The 22,742-nt window shown below is 50.8% G+C and overlaps 4 protein-coding genes across 5 annotated transcripts; 1 reads left to right on the top strand and 3 right to left on the bottom strand.

The window, feature by feature from the left end:
- Positions 1 to 1,917: 1,917 nt before the first annotated feature.
- Positions 1,918 to 13,820, bottom strand: LOC132328289 (uncharacterized). Its single transcript, XM_059848132.1, has 6 exons — positions 12,796 to 13,820; positions 10,647 to 10,653; positions 9,443 to 10,408; positions 8,209 to 8,342; positions 4,258 to 4,356; positions 1,918 to 4,072 (listed from the first exon to the last, which is right to left on the bottom strand). Exons 1-6 carry the CDS (start codon positions 13,779 to 13,781, stop codon positions 2,980 to 2,982), a joined length of 3,285 nt encoding a protein of 1,094 aa, XP_059704115.1. The 5' UTR covers positions 13,782 to 13,820; the 3' UTR covers positions 1,918 to 2,979.
- Positions 8,552 to 11,379, bottom strand: LOC132328552 (mas-related G-protein coupled receptor member H-like). Its single transcript, XM_059848475.1, has one exon. It carries the CDS (start codon positions 10,505 to 10,507, stop codon positions 9,344 to 9,346), a length of 1,164 nt encoding a protein of 387 aa, XP_059704458.1. The 5' UTR covers positions 10,508 to 11,379; the 3' UTR covers positions 8,552 to 9,343.
- Positions 13,821 to 15,729: 1,909 nt separating the features above from the next.
- On the top strand, positions 15,730 to 17,096 carry LOC132328548 (mas-related G-protein coupled receptor member H-like). The gene has a single exon (XM_059848469.1). The coding sequence runs from the start codon at positions 15,785 to 15,787 to the stop codon at positions 16,772 to 16,774; it is 990 nt and encodes a 329-aa protein (XP_059704452.1). The 5' UTR covers positions 15,730 to 15,784; the 3' UTR covers positions 16,775 to 17,096.
- Positions 17,097 to 17,301: 205 nt separating this feature from the next.
- Positions 17,302 to 22,527, bottom strand: LOC132328549 (proto-oncogene Mas-like). 2 transcript variants are annotated; one of them, XM_059848471.1, is made up of 2 exons: positions 22,343 to 22,527; positions 17,302 to 19,758 (listed from the first exon to the last, which is right to left on the bottom strand). In XM_059848471.1, the coding sequence occupies exon 2, from the start codon at positions 19,740 to 19,742 to the stop codon at positions 18,786 to 18,788; it is 957 nt and encodes a 318-aa protein (XP_059704454.1). In that variant the 5' UTR covers positions 19,743 to 19,758; positions 22,343 to 22,527; the 3' UTR covers positions 17,302 to 18,785. The 2 variants fall into 2 exon arrangements, with proteins under 2 accessions (XP_059704454.1, XP_059704455.1); XM_059848472.1 differs by having other exon boundaries at positions 22,358 to 22,527.
- Between the last annotated feature and the right edge of the window lie 215 nt (positions 22,528 to 22,742).

Genomic DNA, 22,742 nt, shown 5'->3' with positions numbered 1-22,742 from the left:
CTCACAGCAAGAAGGGAATACACCAGTGATTAGCCAACACTAAACCCAGCACACTTATGAGTACTTTAGCAAAAAAATCTCAAAATCAGTGAAATCTCAAATTAAAAAACCACAAGCATTACAGGGTGGAACCTGGTTATTGATTTTGGGCCAGAATTGAGGTCTGTAGGTTATTAAAACCTATAAACACTGTGGGAAAAGGGAGGGAATATTGAACCGAGTGTCCTGCTGAAGGAATCCAGCAGCTCAGTGATATCAACTGACACCTGAGAGTCCAGCTCAGATCCATCCCAAAGCCATTTGTTCTCTGATATCTCCATGGGCAATTCCTTCCCTCTTCAATTGTTTTCCTGCTCCAGCTCTGTCCTGCCCACATCCAGGCAGGAGGTATCTCCCTGGCTTTTGTGCCAGGCACACCAGACCAGGCTCCCACATCCTCCTTGCCATCTTCCCAGACCCTCACCCCTCCCTGTGCTGCTGCACATGGAAGCTGTGGGTAGGAAAAGATGGGAAAGCCATGTTTGGGGGACAGCAGCGTTGCTCTGGTGTCTCTGTTTATCACCCCTCCAGCTGTGTGAGGGGAGGAGAAGCAGCAGAGGTGTCACCATGAGCACTTTGTCCCCTGCCACGGAGGGAGCCTGCCCTGCCTGCTGGAGCCAGCCTTGTGGGAAGGCATCCAAGGGGAGCTGGAATGAGGAGAGCCACGACAACTGGAGCCAGTGTGCCTGGAGGCAGTGGAGCAAAGTGCCTGTCACGCTGCTGCTGCTGCTGCTGTGCCTGTGTGGGATGGTGGGAATGGGGCTGTGCTCTGGCTCCTCAGCCAACAGCAGTGCCCTCCCACTGATCTACTTCCTGGCTGGGAGCTGTGCAAAGGAATTCACCCCTCTGTTAGTGTTGCCTTCCAGAGGGCTTTTGAGGATGTTCCAGAGCCAGGGAATAAGGACAATGCAGTGGAATCATCATAAAGTATAATCATCATGGAAGAGAACCATCATAAAAAAAAACCACTCTAATCCAGAGTTAGAAGGGGACCACAAGCATCATGGAATTCAGCTCCTGGCCCTGCACAGGACATCCCAACAATCCCAGCCTGTGCCTGAGAGCATTGTGCAAATGCTCCTTGAGCTCTGACAGGCTGGTGCTGTGTGCAGCAGGGGATCTCCTGCCTGGGGTGGATTCTGAATGAGGTGAGGAATCCTCATGGAATTGTTTGGGTTTGAAAGAAACTTAGAGATCATCTCATTCTATCTCTCCTTCTGCTATGGGGAAGGACACCCAGGAAAATGTTTGGTTTGAAATCTTTCTTTTTTTGAAAGGAAGCTCAGGTGGGGAGTGGCCTGGGTGGCACTGGAGATAAGAAGGGGCTGGGAAGCAGAAAAAGTTCATTGAAGGATCATGATCCTCCTGCACTTCCCTTGGGAGGAACCACTGTGCTTAGCTGTTCTTCCCTGGACAAGAGGTTGCACTATGCAACGATTCTGCTTTCCAATGGACAGGAAAACAGGAGACAGGAAGAGAAACCCCCTCAGACATCAAAGTCTCTTCTGTTAATTATTAGAACTCTGTGAATAAATGCTCCTTAGGTGTTTAACCTCACATGTGTCTCCAAAGCCTGACTCAGCATCCACGGCTTTCACTCGCACTTCCCTTTCCAGAAGCAGTGGCACGTTGCTTTCCCCTGGATTTAAGGCAGTGGGAAAAGGAGGGACAACTTTCCCCTGAGCAAGAGATGTGGCTGCTGCCCAGGTCTCTCCCAGGAGGAATGAGGAGCTCTTGGCCCTGCCAACATCATCCCAAGCTTTGCAGGCACGTGCCTTAGGAAGGGCTCTGGTATGAGACAGGTACCTGGCCTGCTCACAGACCAGCCAGAGGCTTTGTACTGGGATAAAAGAAGGAAATGAGCCATTTTGGACACTGTTCAACAGGGACAGGCTCTGCAGTGAAGCCTGGATGTTGTTTATTCAACCAATTCAGAGGCTGGAACCACCACAGTGGAAAGAAACCAAAACCATGAATCCAAATGTCATTAAGGCTGGTTACAGAATGACAAAAATCAGGGCTGTGGCTGAAGCTGCTGTGCAGAGTGGCTGTGCAGCTCCTCCTGAGGGTGGCCAGGTTCAGGATGGAGGTGGTCAAGGGCTTCCTTGGGCACTGATGCTGGGGAACCAGAGGATGGAGGGGCCCAATTCTGCAGAAGAGCAGCACAACCCTCTGATCTCTGTGCAACTAAATGTTCCAAGCATCTGGTGATGGGAATTTCCATATTCCATGTACTTTCTGGTACAGGCACAGAAGATCAGTGGAGTCCACGATCCACCCTGCACTTTGATATTCAGAAGGGTTTAATTTTGGAATTCAAGAATGTGAAAAATTCCCACTGAAAGGATAAGGGAATGTTGCTGTCCCTCCCCACCTCTGCAGCCCCACCTGGTGTCCCTTCCCATCAGCTGGGAATGCAGGGCAGGCTCGGCTGGACAGAAAGGGAAGGATGCTCCCTGTGATCCCAACCCCTCTCCTGCCATCCAGAGGCACCAGCCCCACAGGGATTTGGGAAATCACTGCCACCCCGTGCTGGGTGTGTCCCCAGGGATTAAGGTGTCCCATTCTTTGCAGGCAAGAGCTCCCTGAAAAGACCATGAAACTCATCTGCTGAGCCAAAGGAGATGGAGTTCATTCCCTGGGGCTGAGGCCATGAGGGTCATTCCATGGGGAATAGAGCTGGGGAACAGCACTGAGCCCAGCTGCGCTGCTTGGAGCCATGGGGATGCAGGAGGGAGGAGGAAAGCCATGCTCCAGTGTGCTCCCTGCAGAGCATCCCACAAAAATCAGCCAAGGCCATGCCCCTGCTCCTTTCTCCTACAGGAATGCACCGCCACAGGGAGGGTGATCCCATGGACAATTATTCATCAGGTGACTCAAGGAAACCCTCAGCCTCTCTGCTGAGGTCCTTCAGCAGAGCAGTGGAAGAGATCAGCAGGCTCAGACTGCTGTGTCTCTTGTGCTATCATCGCTGTCGTCAGTTTTTACTTTTGGCTCCTCAAAGACCCTCTGGAGGGAGAGCTGGAGGGACTTTACGGATAAGGGCCTCCTGCACCTCCCTGCCCAGAAGTAGATGAAGGGTTTGACGCTGCTGTGGATGCAGGTGAGCAGGAAAGCAAGCTGGGAGGGCACAACGATGTAACCAAGCTGCTGCAGGAAATTGCAGAGGCTGAGAAGGAGAGTGAGGAGCACAGTGATGACGATAACGGTGTTGCGCCTCTTGGGTTGCTGCTGCTGGGAGCCAGGCTTGGCATTAATGAGGTCGATTATGCTGCAAATGACCATGGGTGCAACAAAGAGGAGCAGGATGATGGTGTACATGGAGATGAGAGGCAGACGGCAGTGCTTCTGCTCCTGTGACGGGCACAGGAATGTCACTGTGGGAATGACAGCAAAGAGAGCAAAGAAGGCCCAGTATTGGACACTGTCCACCACCCAAACCAGTCGCTCAGGAAGGTCGTAGTGCCAGTAGAGCTTCCAGAGCTTGTACACATACTGCACATTGCTGTTGAGCATCACTCTGAACAGCCCCCAGAAGTAGGAGTCCACTGAGAGCTGGAAAAGGAAACTGAGGTACAGCAGGGGCACAATAGGAGAGCAGGACATGTCCTCCACCAGGAAGAGGAGAGTGGAGGGAACCGCAAAGAGGAGGAAGAGGAAATCGGCAACAGCCAGGTCAAAGATGCCATAGCTTGGGATTTTCAGGTTGAGGAGGCCGATGACAGCCCCGTTCCCAGCCACCCCACAGAGGCAGATAAGCAGTGTCACACTGTGTGTGGCCACTCTGGTGACATCTGTTTCACAGAGATCATCTCCTTCAGGGGGAGAGGCAGGAGATGGGGACACGGTGGTCACCTCCATGGATGGATGCTGGGCAGGCAGTGGGATGTGTCCCCTGGCTGTGGTCAGAGTGGATGGGGAGTCAGGGCTTGGAGAATCCAGGGATGGACCATGTGGCTCCTCAGCAGCTCCCTGCAGTGTGAACGGTTCAGTTGGGAGGAGTGAGATGTGCAGGGGAGAAGGGCAGTGGAAACTGTGGAGTGGGAGAGGGAGGTGGTAGGGTTGGGCTGTTGGGTAGGGGATGTGGAAGGAAAGTTCAGGTCAGAGGAAGGGGGATCCGGTGAGGGCACTGCAGTCACTGGGAGAGGGTGGCAGGAACAGATCAGCTGCTGGAGGAGAGGAAGGTGGGGTAGGGAGGAAGGAAAACATTCCACTGACCTGTTCCCTGGGGGCAGCAGCAGGCAAAGGGATCTGTGCAGATCAGCTGCACTTCCTGGTACCTCTTGCCTCTTTGGGATCCATGTCCTAAAGCGGCTGCTGCCAGGTCAGTGACATGAAGGAGAAAGTGCCCAGATCACCAGGAGCTCCCCATTCCCATCCCTCTCCCTCCTCTCTGCGTGTCCTGTCCTGGTGTTGCTCCCTAGGGCTCGGTGGAGTCACAGCAGAGTTGGAAATTGCAGCTTTGGCTACATCAGAACCTCACTTCCTCCAAGATATTCACCTTCAGGTTTTTTTGCTACAGAGGAAGTGACTCTTGCAAAAGCTCGAAATGAAATATTTTGCAAATGGCTCCTCATCTCCTCCTGATTAGAAACATTTATTCCCTGCAGAATGTCCCATTCTCCAACTACCTTCCCTCTCCTGACAGGTTTCTACCATTCCTTGTTTCTCTTCCCTGAGGGGTCCTTGTCCCTGCAGCAGCAGAGGGATGATGGTGGTGCTGGTGGCACTGGAATGCTGACAGTGCTGGAAGTGCTGGCAGTGCTGATGAGTCAGCTGGGTGCTTCTGGGAAGTAACTCCTATTTAGGGAAGTGCTCTGGGATCATTGCCAAAGCCTTCCTATGGCCTGAGGAAGCAGAGCTGAGCTGGTCCCTCTCCTGTCCTGTCCTGTCCTGTCCTGTCCTGTCCTGTCCTGTCCTGTCCTCCCCTCCCCTCCTCTCCCCTCCCCTCCCCATCTTTGCACCCCATTCCCACCCACTCTCCATTCTCACCCCATCCTATCACATCCCACAGCTTTCCCATATGGAGCCGCTACCCCACTCTGAGCGTGGCCTGTCAGGCTCTGCTCTCCTATAGGACGGCCAGGATTCAGACCCCCTCCAGCCCCCTCTGACCCTCTCCTGACCCCTCCAGCCTGCTCTGACATCCCAGAACCCACCCAGGGCTTTTTTTTTTCCTCTGACAGCCCCACTTTTCCCCAGCTCCACCTGGGACCTCAGCAGTGTCCCTGCTTTTCCTGGCCATAGGGTTCCAGGATCCAGGAGGGAGGAGGAAAGCCCAGCCCCAATGTGCTCCTCAGGAGAACACAGGATGGTAATCGTGGCTGGAGCCAGTGCAGAAACAGATTTGGAGGCCTGCAGTGGTTTTAGGGAAAGTGTTGTAACAAGAAGGAAGAGCACATGGCCAAAGGAAAAGTTCAAGGCAAGGTCACCTGTAATATCTCAGCACTCAGTGAACACAACCACCAGAGGTTACCCCAGCCTTCACTTTCGTAATCCGGGTTCTCTGATAATGGTTGCTTCCAAATCCCTCCCTATGTTCCAAATCAGTTTCCCCCTAAATTGTATCCACCCCTGATGTAAACCATTACCCTTACTCCTCCCCTAAGCTTATCCCATTGTTGGCTGTTTGTACCCACTCACTGGTTTTGGCCTGCTATAAAACCCTAGAGGGCTGCTCTCTCCCTTTCACTTCCAAACCTCTGGATTAAAGGAGTATTGGGATACCAGGCAGAGAGCATCCATCAACTCTTTTACTTTTCTCCGATGCTGGCAAAGTTAATCCCACTGTAGAGCTGCAGCTCTGAGGTTCAGCTCCTTGTGAATTCATCCTGGAGCTGTTCCACACACCTTGGCGGGCTGCGGTTTTCCTGAAAGAGCAAGCTAAAGACTCCAGAAGCTGGCATCAGCTGGCACCCAATGTGGGGCACCATTTGCAGCATCCTGCACTGCTACTAGTAAAGTCCAGGGTAGAGAAGCAAAAAGAGCCTTTGCATAGCATCCACAGATGTTTAATTCTGCTGCTCAATGAGATGTTCAGAATTCCCCCTCCACACACACATGGAGGGTCCAGGTTTTACTCTCTTGGGGCCCGGGAGGCTGACCCTGGTCTCAGAGCAGTACAAAGATCAGGGCAAATCAGGGAAAAAGGAGGGAGTGGCTCAGCCAAACCACTGCCCCCTGCCCACTGTGGCTGCTCTGAAAGCTCCCGTGGGCACCAGCTGAGACAGAGCCCGGGAGGGGGCCGAACTCCAGCACGGCCGCCAGCACCGGGAGCGGCACGAACTCCACACAGCAGCACACCAGCACCAGCACCACGGCCAGCACCAGCAACACCAACACAAACCCACTGGCAAAGGTACAAAAGCCCTTGCCATGAACATTTTGAGGACAGTGAAATGCTTCAATGGATAATAAAAATACGGTTTCATCACCTGGAGTGATACAAAGAAGATGTGTTTGTTCATCAGACTACTATAAAGAAGAATAACTCCAGGAAATACCTCCACAGTCCAGGAGATGGAGAAATTGTGGAATTTAATATAATACAAGGAAGAAAAGGCCCCCAAACAGCCGATGTGACAGGACCTGGTGGAGTTCCAGTGCAAGGTAGTAAACACGCACCAGACTGCAAACCTGGGAAATATTATCCATGTTGTAGAACTCCTCCACATACCTACCAAGGAAATAGAACCCAAAACCAACAACCATCAAGCCCCAGCAACAGCCTAAAAGCAAGAAGAACACAGAACACCAATGAGGTGTCCTGCATCCAAAAGCCCACATCAATAATGAAAGAACCTTCCAGTCCAGTAAGTCCCACTTCTTCTAATACCCTTCCCCAATTCCTCCCTGCTAGTAAAGTCCAGTGGCCTCCCTGCCCCCCTCCCACTTTCCGCTTTTCCTTTCCATTGTCCTATTACCCCTTTTTTATGTTCCCACAAATTCCTACCACCTTTTCCCCCTTTTCATGGCCTCCCTTCACTAATCCCTTGCCCCAGAGTTCCTTTGCAATACCAGAGGGAGGGTAACTGGGAGGGAAAGAAAGGAAAGTTCCCCTAAAGTAACCATCTTTTTCTTAAAAGTTAATGACTTCTAGTTGGAGTTTCCAGCAGGCACACCAGCACCTACCCTACCTCGTACAGAGCCAATTACAGCCAGCAACACTACCACACATAGCAGAGAACCAGTCCCTGCTGAAGGAACATTCTCCTGACTCAGTTTCCTGATAGACCATACTAAGAAAACCCCACATCCCTCCTGCCAGCTCTAAGACACTCCAGGAAATCTGTTAGGACATTGAGAACTCAGAACTGTTTGCATTTTGAAAATTGTCTTATGTGTGCTTTTGATTGTTTTCGTCATTTTGTGTTAATGCAGTTAATCCTTCAGAGAAGCTTTCTTAATAATATCAAAATAGGGAGTTGTGAGGACCCCGGGGAGCATCCCCTAAGTTAGAGATACACAAGAGGCTTCCTTCAAAGCTGTTACACCCCATTGGCTCCTTCCCCTGTTCCTGTGTCTGCTCCTAGGTCCCTGAGCCAGTCCCTCCTTTTTCCCTGATTTGCCCTGATCTTTGTACTGCCCCGAGACCAGAGTCAGCCCCCCAGGCCCCAAGAGAGTAAAACCTGGACCTTCCATGTGTGTGGGTGGGGGAACTCTGAACATCTCACCAAGCAGCAGAGTTAAACATCTGGGCATACCATGCAAAGACCCTTTTTGCTTCTTTACCCTGGACTTTTCTAGTAGCAGTGCAGGATGCTACAAGACCCCTCTGAATGATCCTCCAGGATCAGGAGATGACTTCAAGAAGGAGGTGAATGCATGGAAATGGGTCCTAGGGAAGTGATTCTTATGTATTACATAATAAACACACTTTAATGACTGTGTGGTTATGATGGATAAAACCCCTGTTGTAAAAGTCTCACCACACAGAGATCAGAGAGAGATCCTTTTGTGCAGGTAAGGAATTCCTGCTTCCAAATGCTTCCCATTGTGTTAGAAAGTTTATTTCAGCCGATTCAGTGTCAAATTACAGACGGGATACACAGGGCAGAGGAGGGGGGAGCTGGGGAGGGCACTGCAGTCACCGGGAGAGGGTGGCAGGAACAGAGCAGCTGCTGGAGGAGAGGAAGGTGGGGTAAGGAGGAAGGAAAACATTCCACTGACCTGTTCCCTGTGGGGCAGCAGCAGGCAAAGGGGTCTGTGCAGATCAGCGGCGCTTCCTGGTACCTCTTGCTCCTTTGGGATCCATGTCCTAAAGCAGCTGCTGCCAGGTCAGTGACATGAAGGAGAAAGTGCCCAGGTCAGCAGGAGCTCCCCATTCCCGTCCTGCTGGTTCTTCTCTGTGTCCTGTTCTGGTGTTGCTCCCCAGGGCTCGGTGCAATCACAGGGCAGTCAGAAATGGTTTTACATCTTTGGCGTCCATAGAGTTCCACAGCCTCGGTGTTGTTGATCTCGATTTTTTTTGTTTTCCATACGAATCAAGCTTTGTTGTGAGAAACAACGCCTCACTTCTTAAAATTTTTAGAAATTTATTAAACTACAACAAGGAACAAGGTAAAAGGAACAGTGCTCGGTGCCCACTCGCGGCCAGAGGCACACCGCGCAAAATAGTATCAGGATTTGTACCCTCTTGGTCAGCCACACCCCGGTAATCCATCCCCCACATTCAGACACATTCCGCTTTTCCAACACAGCTCCGCCTCCGTCCTGCCTTCCCGGAGCTTGTGCAACGCTTCGGGTTGTGACTGCCCACAATGGTCAGAGATCAGCGTTACAACTTTCAGCATGAACAGAGTACTTGTATTAGAAAAACTCCAAAGCTTAAAAAAAAATTTAAAGAAAAGACAGAAGGGGAAGGATGCTCCCTGTGATCCCAACCCCTCTCCTGCCATCCAGAGGCACCAGCCCCACAGGGATTTGGGAAATCACTGCCACCCCGTGCTGGGTGTGTCCCCAGGGATTAAAGTGGCCCATTCTTTGCAGGCAAGAGCTCCTTGAAAAGACCATGAAACTCATCTGCTGAGCCCAAGGAGATGGAGTTCATTCCCTGGGGCTGAGGCCATGAGGGTCATTCCATGGGGAATAGAGCTGGGGAACAGCACTGAGCCCAGCTGCGCTGCTTGGAGCCATGTGGATCCAGAAGGGGGAGGAAAGCCATGCTCCATGGGAGTGCTCCCTGCAGTGCATCCCACAAAAATCACCCAAGGCAATGCCTGTGCTCACTTGTCCTGCAGGAATTTACCACCACAGAGAGGGTGATCCCATGGATATTTATTCATCAGGTGAGTCAAGGAAACCTTCAGCCACTCTCCTGGGGTCCTTCAGCAGAGCAGGAAGGGGTCAGCAGGCTGGGGACATAATTTCTGCAGGCAGTTTTTTCTTTCTGCTCCTCAAAGACACTGTTGAGGGTGAGCCGGAGGGACCGCATGGAGCAGGGCCTCCAGCACTGCCCTGCCAAGAAGTAGATGAAGGGTTTGATGGTGCTGTGGATGCAGGTGAGCAGGAAAACAACCTGGGAGGACACAGTGATGTAACCAAGCTGCTGCAGGAAATTGCAGAGGATGAGAAGGAGAGTAAGGAGCACAATGAGGATGATAACGATGTCACGCCTCTTGGGTTGCTGCTGCTGGGAGCCCCACTTGGCATTAATGAGGAGGATTGTGCGGGAAATGACCACGGGTGCAACAAAGAGGAGCAGGATGATGGTGTACATGGAGATGAGAGCTGCCCGGCAGTGCTTCTGCTCGTGTGACGGGCACAAGAATGTCGCTGCAGGAATGACAGTGAAGAGAGCAAAAAAGACCCAGTATTTGGCTCTCCACACCACCCACATCAGGCGCTTGGGAAGTTGGCAGCAGCAGCAGAGCTTGCAGAGTGAGGCCACATCCTTTCCTAAGCTGTGGGCTGTCAGCCGGAACAGCCCCCAGTAGTGGGAGACCACTGAGAGCTGGAAAAGGAAACTCAGGTACAGCAGGGGCATGACAGGAGAGCAGGACATGTCCTCCACCAGGAAGAGGAGGGCAGAGGGGACTGTGAGGAGAAGGAAGAGGAAGTCGGCAAGAGCCAGGTCAAAGATGCCATAGTTGCCACTTTTCAGGTTGAGGAGGCTGATGACAGCCCCGTTCCCAGCCAGCCCACAGAGGCAGATGAGCAGTGTCACACTGTGTATGGACACATCGGTGACATCTGTCTCACAGAGATCGTCTCCCTCAGTGGGTGAGGTGGCAGGGGGGAACAAAGTGGTCACCTCCATGGATGGACGCTGGGCAGGCAGTGGGATGTAGCCCCAGGCTGTGGTCAGAGTGGATGGGGATTCAGTGCTTGGAGAATCCAGGGGTGGACCATGTGGCTCCTCAGCAGCTCCCTGCAGTGGGAAGGATTCAGTGGGGAGAAGTGTAGAGGAGGAGGGAGGTGGAAATTTTGGGGTGGGAGAAGGAAATGGAAGGATTGGGATGTTGAGCATGAGATGCAGAGGGGAAGAACAGGACAGAGGAGGGGGACCTGGGTGAGGCACTGCAGTCACCGGGAGTGGGTGGCAGGAACAGAGCAGCTGCTGGAGGAGAGGAAGGTGGGGTAGGGAGGAAGGAAAACATTCCACTGACCTGTTCCCTGTGGGGCAGCAGCAGGCAAAGGGGTCTGTGCAGATCAGCGGCGCTTCCTGGTACCTCTTGCTCCTTTGGGATCCATGTCCTAAAGCGGCTCCTGGCAGGTCAGGGACATGAAGGAGAAAGTGCCCAGGTCACCAGGAGCTCCCCCTCTTCTCTCACCAGCTGATCTCTGTTCCCTATTGCAATGCTGCTTGCAAGGCTTGGTGGGGTCATAGGGCAGTTGGGAGTTGTTTGCTCCTTTGCCTATGTCAGAGCTCCACTCCCTTAGAGTTATTTATCTTGAATTTTTTTTTTTTTTTTGACACAAAGGATTTGGCTTTTGTGAAAAGCTCCCAATGAAATATTTTGCAAATGGCTCCTCATTTCCTCCTCATTAGAAACACTCCTTCCCTGCAGAGTGTCCCATTCTCAAACTGTTTCCCTCTCTCAGCAGGTTTCTACAACTCCTTATTTCTCTTCACTGATGGGTCAATGTCCCTCCAGCTGGAGAGGGATACAGGTGGAACTGGTTGCACTGGAATGCTGTCATTGCTGGCAGTACTGGCAGTGCTGTTGAAGCATCTGTCTGCTTCTCAGAAACAGTTCCCATTCTGGGAAAAGTTCTGACATCTTTGCCAAAATCTGGGCCTAAAACGCTACAGCTGAGACAAGAATTCCCATTTTTGTCATTCTACTGCAGGCTTACAGAGCCCAAGGGAAGGACAGCACTCAGTTGCTTGCAGCCAGGTCATCAGCACTTAAAATCCACACTAATTACTGCCAATCCCCTTCATGATGCAGAAAAAGCTATTAGGGACCAAGTTTTGGGATGCTGTGATCCCCTTTCCAGCCCTTGATTAGGGCTCATCCTTCTCCTCCTCAGACATGGGAGCCCTTGTGTTTGTTTTTACCTGACCCCCCCCCTCTGGGCAACCTGTGCCAGGGCCTCTCCATCCTCACAAGGAAGGATTTCTTCCCTAATATCTAACCTGACCCCACCCTCTGTCAGGGGGAAGCCATTCCCCCTTGTCCTGTCACTCCATGCCCTTGTCCAAAGTCCCTCTCCAAATCTCCTGGTGCCCCATCAGCTCCTGGATCATGAAGTGTTTGCCCTTGAAAGGATTGGGCTGGTGAGGGGATGAGAGATTGCATAGCTGGGGACACAGACACGGTGTCAGCAGGAAGGGAGGTGACAGTTCTGGTCCCAGGGCCAGCAGTTTCCAGCAGGAGCATCCCAGATCCCTGAGGCACATGTCAGCCTGGGTAGGAATCATTTCATCTCACGTTTCTAGGAATTCCTTGGAATTCACTGTAGGCTGCTGTCTGACTCCTGAGGGAGTGTAGAGGATGACTCAAAGGAAACCTGCAACTTTCTAAGGATTAAAGCCAAGAGAGCAGCATGGATTTGCCTCTTCTCAGAAGAAATGACATTGCTGAAATCCCAAATCAGCCCTCTGCTGTGTGCCAGGGCTCCAGCTGAGCCACAGAATTGATTATTGCAAGAATCCTCTTACAAACTGTGTGGTGAATGTCCAGTGCCACTGAAATAGGGGTAGACTAGTGGGAAAATTAAATTTGAAACAGAAATCATAGGTTTTGTCTTGCAGAGTCCTAAAAATCCATCTGTGCAATGCGAGGTAGTGATTTGATCTTGTTCAAAGACAAGATTTCAGGATTAGGGTTGCTAAGAGGAACCTGACACAAACTGCTTTTCCTAGAAGGAAAGAGGAGTTCTTGGAACTGTCAACAGATGGCTCATTCCAGACATTGCAGGCACCAGCCTTTGGAAGAGCTCTGGTGTGTGACAGGTACCTACCCTCCTCACAGACGATCCAGAGGCTTTAGAATGGAAAAAGCTAAGGAAACGAGCCAGTTTCTAACGCTCTTTCCCACGGACAAGCTCTGCAACAAATCCCTGATGTTGTTTATTCAAGAAAATCTGGGGCATGAGTTTCCATATTGAAAAGAAACAAAAAGAAAAATTCCAAATCTGATTTTGGGGTAGCAACAAAATTTACAAAATCAGTACATTAGAGTTTATTCCTTGGGGTCAAGACAATGAGGGTTTATTCCATGGGGAATACAGGAACAGGACTGAGCTCATACATCTGGCTGTCTCTGCGGTGCCACATCTCCCAGTGCCACATGTCCAGAAGTGCCTCACAGAGCTGTCACCTCCACCACAGTGTCCCCAGGGCCGTGGCTCCGCTCGTCACTCCCGGCTTTCTCCTCAAACACCGTCCGCAGAGCGACTCCGACGGAGCGCTGGAAGCGGCGCCGCCGGCAGCTCCCCACCAGCACATAAATCACCGGGTTGAGGGAGCAGTTCAGCAGTGCCAGGAACAAAGAGGGGTCTTCTGGGAATAAACCACCGGAATCAGGGAGATTGAGGAAAACCTCCACGCAGAAAGGGATGCCAAAGGCAAAGAACAGCAGGACGTTGAGCAGGATGGCCACAAAGAGCTTCCCTGGCTGCCGCCTCCGGGAGCCACAGCGCAGCTTGAGGAACAGGAACAGGTTGGAAACCAACATCATGAGGGAAAAAACCATGGAAATGGCGAGGGCTACACCTGCAAGGACGGTCTCAGAGTCCTCAGTGTAGGTGGAGGTGAGGTAGAGGGAGGAAACAAAAACCCCGGCAAGGGCCCAGAGGGCCCCGCTGACGACGGCCGAGAGGTGCCGGGGGCGGTGGCAGCGGTACCAGATGGGGCAGAGGACGGAGACGCAGCGCTCCACGCTGAGGGCTGCCAGCAGCCCCAGGCTGCTCAGGTCAAACACGTGGCACGGGAACCCAAGGGCAAACACAAAATGCTGATAGTGATGAATAAAAGGAAGCAAGGATGTGCAAAATGCTGCTACGGACAGAAAAGCCAACAGAAGCAGGAGAAACAGGAGGAGCAGGGAGAAGTCAGCAACAGCCAGATTTAGGATGTAGACAGTAAAAGGGCTCTGCTTTGTGTGGAAGCCCAGGAACCACAAGACCACCCCATTCCCCGCCAGCCCACAGAGGGAAATCCCCAGGCACACCCCTGCAAAGGCAATCAGGCTGTAGGGAATGCTGGAGCATTGATCTGGGACATATTCCTCCCAATCCAGAGATCCATAAAATGTATTGTTCAGCGTGAGGTTTGTTGTGCTGTTCTCCTCCATGGTGAATGATCCTGCTTCCAGCAGCTGCCTTCTCCCTTTCCCACCACCTCCTAGGGAGAGATGGGGAACCAGAGGGAAATAAGGGACATCAGCACTCCCAGCATTTCCCATCTATCCACACAGCCCCACGCCAGCCCCAGGAAGAACCCCCACCCCTGTAGTGCCCAGGACAGGCTCCCAGCCCTCCAGCCCTGACCCTAGACAGGAATCTCCCACCAGGCCATCCCTGGACTCCTACCTCCAGCAGGAACAGCACTGACACAGCAGCACCAGGAGAAAGGATTTGGGGATGGCTGCTGGAACCACTGGCTGTGCTTCAACCTTGTGCCTCGTGCCTGGGTGCAGCCCTTGGCCCAGAGATCACATCCCATGGTCAGAGCTCCCCTCACAATCTCCCCACATCAGTGACAGCTTCCCCTCACATGTCCCAGGGACACAGATCTTATCAGGACGAGGTGGCCATGTCACTGCCTTCCTCTCCTCCCCCCAGTTCTGCATGAGCAGCTGCTGATCTGTTATGATCCCATTAATGCAGGCATTCTGTCTTGAATTTTAATCATTTACTGGATTTAAAACAATGAGAATGAGAGGACAGCACAGATAATATTATGTCCCTTCACATGCTGTGTATCCTGGGTGAAAATCCTCCTCTGGTGAGGGCAGATCCTGTCCATGGAAGGGGTACTCCACTATGATCTGTTCAGCTATTACTGGGTTTTCTGGATCCCTCAGAAATTCCAGACCTCATTAGGTGCCAACAGAGCTCCTGAGCAGGAGCCATGGGGATGAGCACTATCCTCGTGTCCAGCTGCTGTGGGAAATCACCAGTGCCCAGACACAGGACTGCCCGAGGGCTTTGCCCACAGCCTCTAATCCCATCCTGTCTAATCCCAGTCATCAGCCTCATCACCCCTGCTGGGCATGTGTCTCCTAAGAGATTAGGTTTGTGGGGTACATGGTGCTGCCAAAGCACTCTTATCTCCAAGTGGTTCCTGCCATGCAACCTCAGCCCTTCACAGCACGGGGACTGGCATTTTATTGCTTATTTTCTGCCCCTCTTTCATGTGTTTTCCATCTCCTTTGGAGTTGTATCCTGTGCTTGTCATCCCCAGAACTGATGGATGTGTTAATGCACAAGGTCCATGTGCTCTCCAGGGGGTCCAGCCTGGAGCTTCAGGATTTGGAGCTAGAGGAAGACTTGAAACAAGGAGAGAACTTTGGCTCAGCATCCGTGAGAGGGAGATGGAAGAAGGTGCAACTCCTGGAAGTTTCTCCCAGAAGGAAGTTGGAAGAAGTCTCCGAGCACGAGTTACATGTCACTAGAGATGCTGAGCAACTTGTCCTGTTGCATGTCTGCACACCAGTGATTTCTCACTCGTGAAGGTCTCTGGCTCATCTCTCTCACCTCTCTGCCATCCCACATCCCTGGGAATGATTTATATCCCCTTCTGCATTGATGGATGGACCACAGTGAAAGCCAGAAGCCCCTAGCATGGTGGGATGACACTGGAGAGTGGCAGAGGAAGGGGTGACGTCCTGATAAGATCTGTGTCCCTGGGACATGTGAGGGGAAGCTGTCACTGATGTGGGGAGATTGTGAGGGGAGCTCTGACCATGGGATGTGATCTCTGGGCCAAGGGCTGCACCCAGGCACGAGGCACAAGGTTGAAGCACAGCCAGTGGTTCCAGCAGCCATCCCCAAATCCTTTCTCCTGGTGCTGCTGTGTCAGTGCTGTTCCTGCTGGAGGTAGGAGTCCAGGGATGGCCTGGTGGGAGATTCCTGTCTAGGGTCAGGGCTGGAGGGCTGGGAGCCTGTCCTGGGCACTACAGGGGTGGGGGTTCTTCCTGGGGCTGGCGTGGGGCTGTGTGGATAGATGGGAAATGCTGGGAGTGCTGATGTCCCTTATTTCCCTCTGGTTCCCCATCTCTCCCTAGGAGGTGGTGGGAAAGGGAGAAGGCAGCTGCTGGAAGCAGGATCATTCACCATCATTCACCTCCTTCTCATGGAGGAGAACAGCACAACAAACCTCACCCTGAACAATACATTTTATGGATCTCTGGATTGGGAGGAATATGTCCCAGATCAATGCTCCAGCATTCCCTACAGCCTGATTGCCTTTGCAGGGGTGTGCCTGGGGATTTCCCTCTGTGGGCTGGCGGGGAATGGGGTGGTCTTGTGGTTCCTGGGCTTCCACACAAAGCAGAGCCCTTTTACTGTCTACATCCTAAATCTGGCTGTTGCTGACTTCTCCCTGCTCCTCCTGTTTCTCCTGCTTCTGTTGGCTTTTCTGTCCGTAGCAGCATTTTGCACATCCTTGCTTCCTTTTATTCATCACTATCAGCATTTTGTGTTTGCCCTTGGGTTCCCGTGCCACGTGTTTGACCTGAGCAGCCTGGGGCTGCTGGCAGCCCTCAGCGTGGAGCGCTGCGTCTCCGTCCTCTGCCCCATCTGGTACCGCTGCCACCGCCCCCGGCACCTCTCGGCCGTCGTCAGCGGGGCCCTCTGGGCCCTTGCCGGGGTTTTTGTTTCCTCCCTCTACCTCACCTCCACCTACACTGAGGACTCTGAGACCGTCCTTGCAGGTGTAGCCCTCGCCATTTCCATGGTTTTTTCCCTCATGATGTTGGTTTCCAACCTGTTCCTGTTCCTCAAGCTGCGCTGTGGCTCCCGGAGGCGGCAGCCAGGGAAGCTCTTTGTGGCCATCCTGCTCAACGTCCTGCTGTTCTTTGCCTTTGGCATCCCTTTCTGCGTGGAGGTTTTCCTCAATCTCCCTGATTCCGGTGGTTTATTCCCAGAAGACCCCTCTTTGTTCCTGGCACTGCTGAACTGCTCCCTCAACCCGGTGATTTACGTGCTGGTGGGGAGCTGCCGGCGGCGCCGCTTCCAGCGCTCCGTCGGAGTCGCTCTGCGGACAGTGTTTGAGGAGAAAGCCGGGAGTGACGAGCGGAGCCACGGCCCTGGGGACACTGTGGTGGAGGTGACAGCTCTGTGAGGCACTTCTGGACATGGGGCACCCCAGAGAGCCTGAGGGGACAAGGAGACTCCAAGCAGCCTAGCCAGGCTTTGTCCATTTCCCCAGCTGTGTTTATTCAGCATGGAACTGCCCTTGCTGACCCATCTACATGGAATAAACTCTGCTGATGAAGCAAAACCTGCAAAAATCGGCGGGACAAGGGGTGTTGGCTTGGTGATGGTGGAATTTGGGGTTTAGGGGGGTAAGAGATGGGTGAAAATTACAATTTGGGGAAAATGGAGAGGAAAAAGAGAGAAAGGGAAAGAAAGGGGAAAGGTACAAATGGAGAGAGAGAGAAAAAAAAGGAAAAAATTAAAAATACAACAAAGAAAAAAAACTAAGCAAGAGAATGAATGGGAGAGAAACAGAAAAAATAAGAAAGTCGGGGAGAAAATAAAAATAAAGATTGAGAATGACAAAAGATATGCTTGGACATGACAGATGAAGAAGGATATCCTTGGTGTGCTAAATCCCCATAAATATTTGGGTCAGTCACACAGGGGCTGTTCCTGCTCATTCTGGAGTCATTGCAGGAAATTTTATTCACCTAAGCACACCAGTGTTATACCAAAGACCATCTGGAATTACCTGCTATAAAATAAACTTGGCTTTTCTCTCCTTTTTCAGTAGGCACTGACTGGAAGATTCTTCCTGTGCCTTAAATTAAAAATAAATATTTATCTGAGTTTACATTCTGCATGTTTTTATCAGCTGATAAATCAGATAGCAACAACAACAACAACAACTTTAAATACAATTTTTATCCCTTTAGGGGGAAAAAAAACAACAAAAAAGAGAATTCTGGTCTTTTTATCAATACAAAAATGTTTTGTTTGTCCCAATGATAAAAACATTTAAGATATCAAAAAGATAACATTTTGAACATGAATTTGTGAGGTTTTTCAAAGAAAATTACCCACACTGACTTTTACTAATAATTTTGTTTAAAAGAATAAATGTTAGGTAGTCTGATAGCACAAATAATCCCAGCTTGCCCCTCAAAGGATTTGGTTTAGAGAATAATTTGTTGAAAATCATGGTATTTATTTACCTTGTTCTGTTTCCTGTATTTTTCCCACTATCCTTTGATTTATTTCTATTGGTGAAGGAGATTAAAAGCCATGGTTTCTGATGTGTCCTTTGAAAGGAAGAAATTACAACCCAATGCATGCTGTAGATAAATTCAGAGACTCTGCCAAGGGCTGGAGGAAATCAAAATAACATGCAACAATATAATAATATAAAATACTAATCTCCAGTCACATATTTCTTTGAAATGCAGGACAAGCGAGGATGAAACTCAGTGAATAAATTTTTAAAGCAAGTTGGAAGGAGTTGGAGCCCTCTTCTGACCTGTGGTATGGAAACATCCCTGGTTCAGAGAAAAATGGACTTGGTGGATGTGAATCTTTTCAGTCCTTGAAATGCTCACATTAGGAAGCCCAGAATGGCTCTGGGCTTCCTAATGTGAGCATTCCTCTGTGAGCCACAAAAGGCTGTGTGTGTGCTCTGACATGGGATGGGAATTCTAAGTTAAGAGGGATAGATGGATTCTCCTTCCAGGAATCTTATGTCTGCTTCCAACAGGAGGATTGTTGGTACTGATCTAATTTTCAGAGATGTGAGTGAAAAGCAACACAGAAGTTATGAGTTTATGAATGACAATGATTGATCCTGAGCAGGATTTCTTTGATGAAATTCAGACACTAAGACATTTCAGCCTTATCAAATGAATATTATTTAAAAGTCACTGGAAAGAAACAGGAAATTTTAATGTGTCCTAAATACAGGTCAGGTAAATTCTGTGGTCCAGGAGCTTGTGTGCCATATGGGGCACTTAAAATAATAACCCAAAGGGGGTCTTAAAATAACAGGGACTTAAAATAATGACCTAAAATATCTACAGAGAGGGTACTGAGGGTCAGGTGAGATGAACCTTCCCTAGTACCTCAGAGTTCTTCAGTTCTGCCAAGACATTCCAGGCAGGATTTTAGGAGGACATGGTTATTGTGTCCCGCGTTTCCCGCTCGTCTCTGTCATCCGCTGAGTCTTGGAAGGCCCTCTGGAATGCCAGCCTGAGGGTGAGCCTGAATTTCCGATCCCTGTAGCTTCCCACCAGGAAGTAAATGACGGGGTTGAGGGTGCTGTTGATGCAGGACAGCACAAAGCCAATCTCTGGGGAATACAGGAACTTGAGGCCCAGGAAGTCCAGGAGGATGAGGACACTGAGGGGCACGGCAAAAATGAGGAAGAGGAGGATGGTGAGCATGATGACGGTGAAGAGCCGGCCTGTTTGGAAGGGCTGGGAGCTGCACTTGACCCGCAGGAAGAGGGTGAGGCTGAAGAGCAGCATGAGGGGCGCGCAGACGAGGAAATCCAAGGCTCCGATGGCGATGAGCAGGCGCTGGCAGGCCCTGGGAGAGGGACGAACAGTGCACAGAACATATCCCAGAGTGTTCAGGAGCAGGGACAGGGCCCAGAGCAGGCCGGACACCACGGCAGACAGGTGCTTCGGGCGGTGTGTCCGGCACCAGATGGGGGACAGCACGGACAGGCAGCGCTCAATGCTGATGGCCGTCAGCAGGTACAGGCCCGTGCCGTACATGAAGAGATCCAGGAAAAGGAATATCCCGAACTGCACCCCCACGTTGAACTGCATCAGGTACTGCACGGTCTCCACGGCGATGCACAGCAGGTACCCAAAGTCGGCGGCCGCCAGGTTCAGGATGTAGACAGTGAAGTGGTTCCTGCGGATGCGGAAGCCCAGGTACCACAGGACCAGGCCGTTCCCCACCATCCCACAGGCAGCACTCAGCAGGCAGAAGCTCTCCATGAACTTGAGGACAGTGTAGGATGGCTCGGATTGTCCCACAGCCCCACTCTGGTTGGTCCCAGGAACATGGATGGCTGTGGTTGGAAGGACGATTGGTGTGGTTGAGGGCCTCATAATGGGTGATTCGGACCTGGGAGCAGAGAGGGGAGAGGTGGTAACTCCAGGGTGACTTTTCTAGAGGGGATCCTTGGTTTGTTCCATGGCTTTGTAGCTAGAACTTGACTTCATGGATTCTCAAAATAAATTGGTTTGGAGGGGGCCAAGAGCCTGGAGTAACAGGACAAAGGGTGAAGGCTTCACACTGACAGAGCGTGGATTTAGATAGGATATTGGGAATAAATTCTTCTCTGGGAGGGTGGTGAAGCTCTGGCACAGGTTGCCCAGAGAAACTGTGGCTGCTCCATCTGTGGAGGTGTCCAAGCCAGGCTGGAGCAAACTGGGATAGTGGAAGGTGTCCCTGCCCATTGCAGGGGGTTGGAACTGTATGATCTTTAAGGTCCCTTCCAGCCCAAACCACGCTGGAATTCTGTGAGTCCATGAGAACAATTGGTAGTTTTTTATATTGATGAGTGATTTCTGTTTTAATAAAGTGCCATTTGATGTGGTTTTTCTGGTTCTTGTGTACAATAACAAATAAACATTTTGATCTGGCAAAGCCCTCATCTTCTCCCTCAGAAACTGCACGAACCACATGTAAGAAACCACAGATTATCTCGTCCTCACAGGACATGGGAGTTGTGGCTCTCATAACCCTTCCACACTACTCCATGAGTTAAGTCACTGATTCCTTCCCCAAGGTACTGTGATCTGATTGAGAATCTTGGGGGTGAAAAAAATGGGTTTAACACCTTTCTTATGGTCTGATGAGAACAAATACAATGGTTCTTCTGCTGTCTCCCAACCAATTTGGACAGGGAAGGCAGAGAAGTTAAAAAGAGGATAGGAACAAAAAATAGGGTTTAGTGGGAAGATGTGAATCACTGAACCATGTAGCCAGCAAGAATCCTCTGTTCTGTCTTTGTGGTGCAGCACCACACATGGAGACAGACTTCCAAAAGCAGCCAGAACGTGACAGACTGAATCACTGCTGTTCCATCCCAGCACCCCAGGCACGCTGACCCCATGGACAGATGGAAAAGAAGGGTGTGGTGCAGGGAATTTCAAGGCCAGGCTGGATGAGGCTTGGAGCAACCTGGGCTAGTGGTAGGTGTCCCTGCCCATGGCAGAGGGTGGGACTGGATGGGCTTTAAGGTCCCTTTCAACTCAAATTATTTGAGGATTCTATGATTTGCTTTAGGGTTGATTGAAACCAGGGAACTTCTGGCACTGCAGAGCTGGATGATCCCATCCTCAGCTCTTGTAGCACCTTGAACACTTCTAACATGAACAGTGTGGAGAGCAGCCCTGTTCCTCCCTCACAGCTTGCTCCAGGGGTGGCCACAAATGATCACATTTTTGCAGAAATTAGCAGAAACAGCCTCAAGTTCTGTGCAGCTTTTCTGCTGCGAGAACAGAGGAAGGCCCAGTGGTTAAGTGGTTTCCTGGCTTCTGTGCAACCAAATTTCCACTTGATCTGAAGAGAGTGTGAACATTTGAGTGTCACCTAAGTTCTGTCTCAGCCCACTGCAGCCTCCACAGGTGCATCTTTCTCCACTGGGGATTCAAGGAACGACAGGTGATAATTCCCAATGTTAAATGGCTTTGTGCCATTGATCATGTCATAGAATCATGGAATGGTTTGGGTTGGGAGGGATCTTAAAGCTCATCTTGTTCCAACCTCCTGCCACAGCCAGGGACACCTTCCACAGACCAGGTTGCTCCAAATCCCTGCCCACCTGGCCTTGGACACTTGTGGCAGGAATAAGGCAGCCACAGCTTCTCTGGGCAGCCTGTGCCTCGCCACCCTCACAGAGAAGAAATTCCTCCCAAGATCTAATTCAAATCCACTGTCTTCCAGTTTAAAACAACTCCCCCTTGTCCTGTCACTCCAGGCTCTTCTCCAAAGTCCCTCTCCAGCTGTCTTGGAGCACCTGTAGGCACTGGAAGGTGCTGTATGTGCATAAAGACTGCCAGGAACAGAAATGGCTGCAACGGGTAAATGACAAAACATCGACAGTTTTGCCTTCTGCTATAATAGAAGTGATGAAATCCTTCTCTTACTTCTGTAGACCATGGAGAAGAACACTGCAAAAGTCACTCATTATTCTCATTTATTTATCATAGTCCCTTGGAAAGACTGAATTCCTGTTTCCAACACACTTTCAAGACATGATTCCACTTCCTTATGTAACTAATAAGTGAAAATTCTCCTCAAACAGCAGCAGCCTGAGTCCAGGTGATCTTTTTCTCCCTTGAGATTAAACATCCTCCATGTGATTTGCCTGCAAATCCTGCCTGTAGTTCTGAGGCAGAACTACCCTGACCCCACAAAAGTGTCTCAGACAGTGGACAGAAAGTTTTGCTGTTGTAATGACAGGTCTCTGAGTAATGACTTTTTATATTACAGAGGTGCATTTAGAGCAGTTCAAGAGCACTTGTAGTCCCTGGAATGAAGCTTTCCTTATATTGAAAATGTTATCATCAATTCTCGACCTACAGCAAATTTCTGTCCAGCAAAGGAAGTAAATTTTTGATCTTTTTTCCTTCATTGTTTTTGTTTCTCCTCCCTTCCCCAAAGCCTGACAAACCATCAGAGTGCCATGTCAAAGACCCACCTCAGAATTTCGCACCTTTTTTGCGTTCCTGGGAATTTCAGCGCCTGTGCCCGGCAATGTTGTCCCGTGGATGTTGTGACATGGGGTGCAGCTCGAGTCCTTGTGTCATCCTGCAGTGCTGGGCTGGGCAGCCACTGTTTAAAAAGCCATGGTGTTTTCAGCGTGACCCTCCAGGCAGCCAATCACTCATGGGGGAAATACCTCCCCTTTGTGGGTATGATCACTCAGATTTGAACCACTTCCCCCTCCCCTCTTTGCAGTGTCATGGAAACATTATTTTTTTACTACTTCTCCCTTCTTCAGCCATTCTTGCAAGAACTGTCCATACGGACTTTGCACTGGTATTGTGTCCTGCTTGAGGCCCTGAGATGCTCTGGTTTCACAGCCCCTGAAGATGAGG

The sequence above is a fragment of the Haemorhous mexicanus genome, chromosome 6 (genome assembly GCF_027477595.1).
Source record: "Haemorhous mexicanus isolate bHaeMex1 chromosome 6, bHaeMex1.pri, whole genome shotgun sequence".
In the NCBI taxonomy this organism is placed as follows: domain Eukaryota; kingdom Metazoa; phylum Chordata; class Aves; order Passeriformes; family Fringillidae; genus Haemorhous; species Haemorhous mexicanus.
This window is presented reverse-complemented; position numbering and strand designations above follow the sequence as displayed.

What these genes read in the sequence shown, in the direction of transcription:
- LOC132328552 (XM_059848475.1), bottom strand. Translation starts at nt 10,507, where the DNA reads ATGCTCAACATCCCAATCCTTCCATTTCCTTCTCCCACCCCAAAATTT.
- LOC132328549 (XM_059848471.1), bottom strand. Translation starts at nt 19,742, where the DNA reads ATGAGGCCCTCAACCACACCAATCGTCCTTCCAACCACAGCCATCCAT.
- LOC132328289 (XM_059848132.1), bottom strand. Translation starts at nt 13,781, where the DNA reads ATGGAGGAGAACAGCACAACAAACCTCACGCTGAACAATACATTTTAT. An exon ending in TCCGGCTCACCCTCAACAGT is followed by an intron (nt 8,343 to 9,442) that starts GTCTTTGAGGAG and finishes TCCTGCTGACCT; the next exon opens with GGGCACTTTCTCCTTCATGT. An exon ending in CTGCTGCCCCCAGGGAACAG is followed by an intron (nt 4,073 to 4,257) that starts GTCAGTGGAATG and finishes CCCACTCCACAG; the next exon opens with TTTCCACTGCCCTTCTCCCC.
- LOC132328548 (XM_059848469.1), top strand. Translation starts at nt 15,785, where the DNA reads ATGGAGGAGAACAGCACAACAAACCTCACCCTGAACAATACATTTTAT.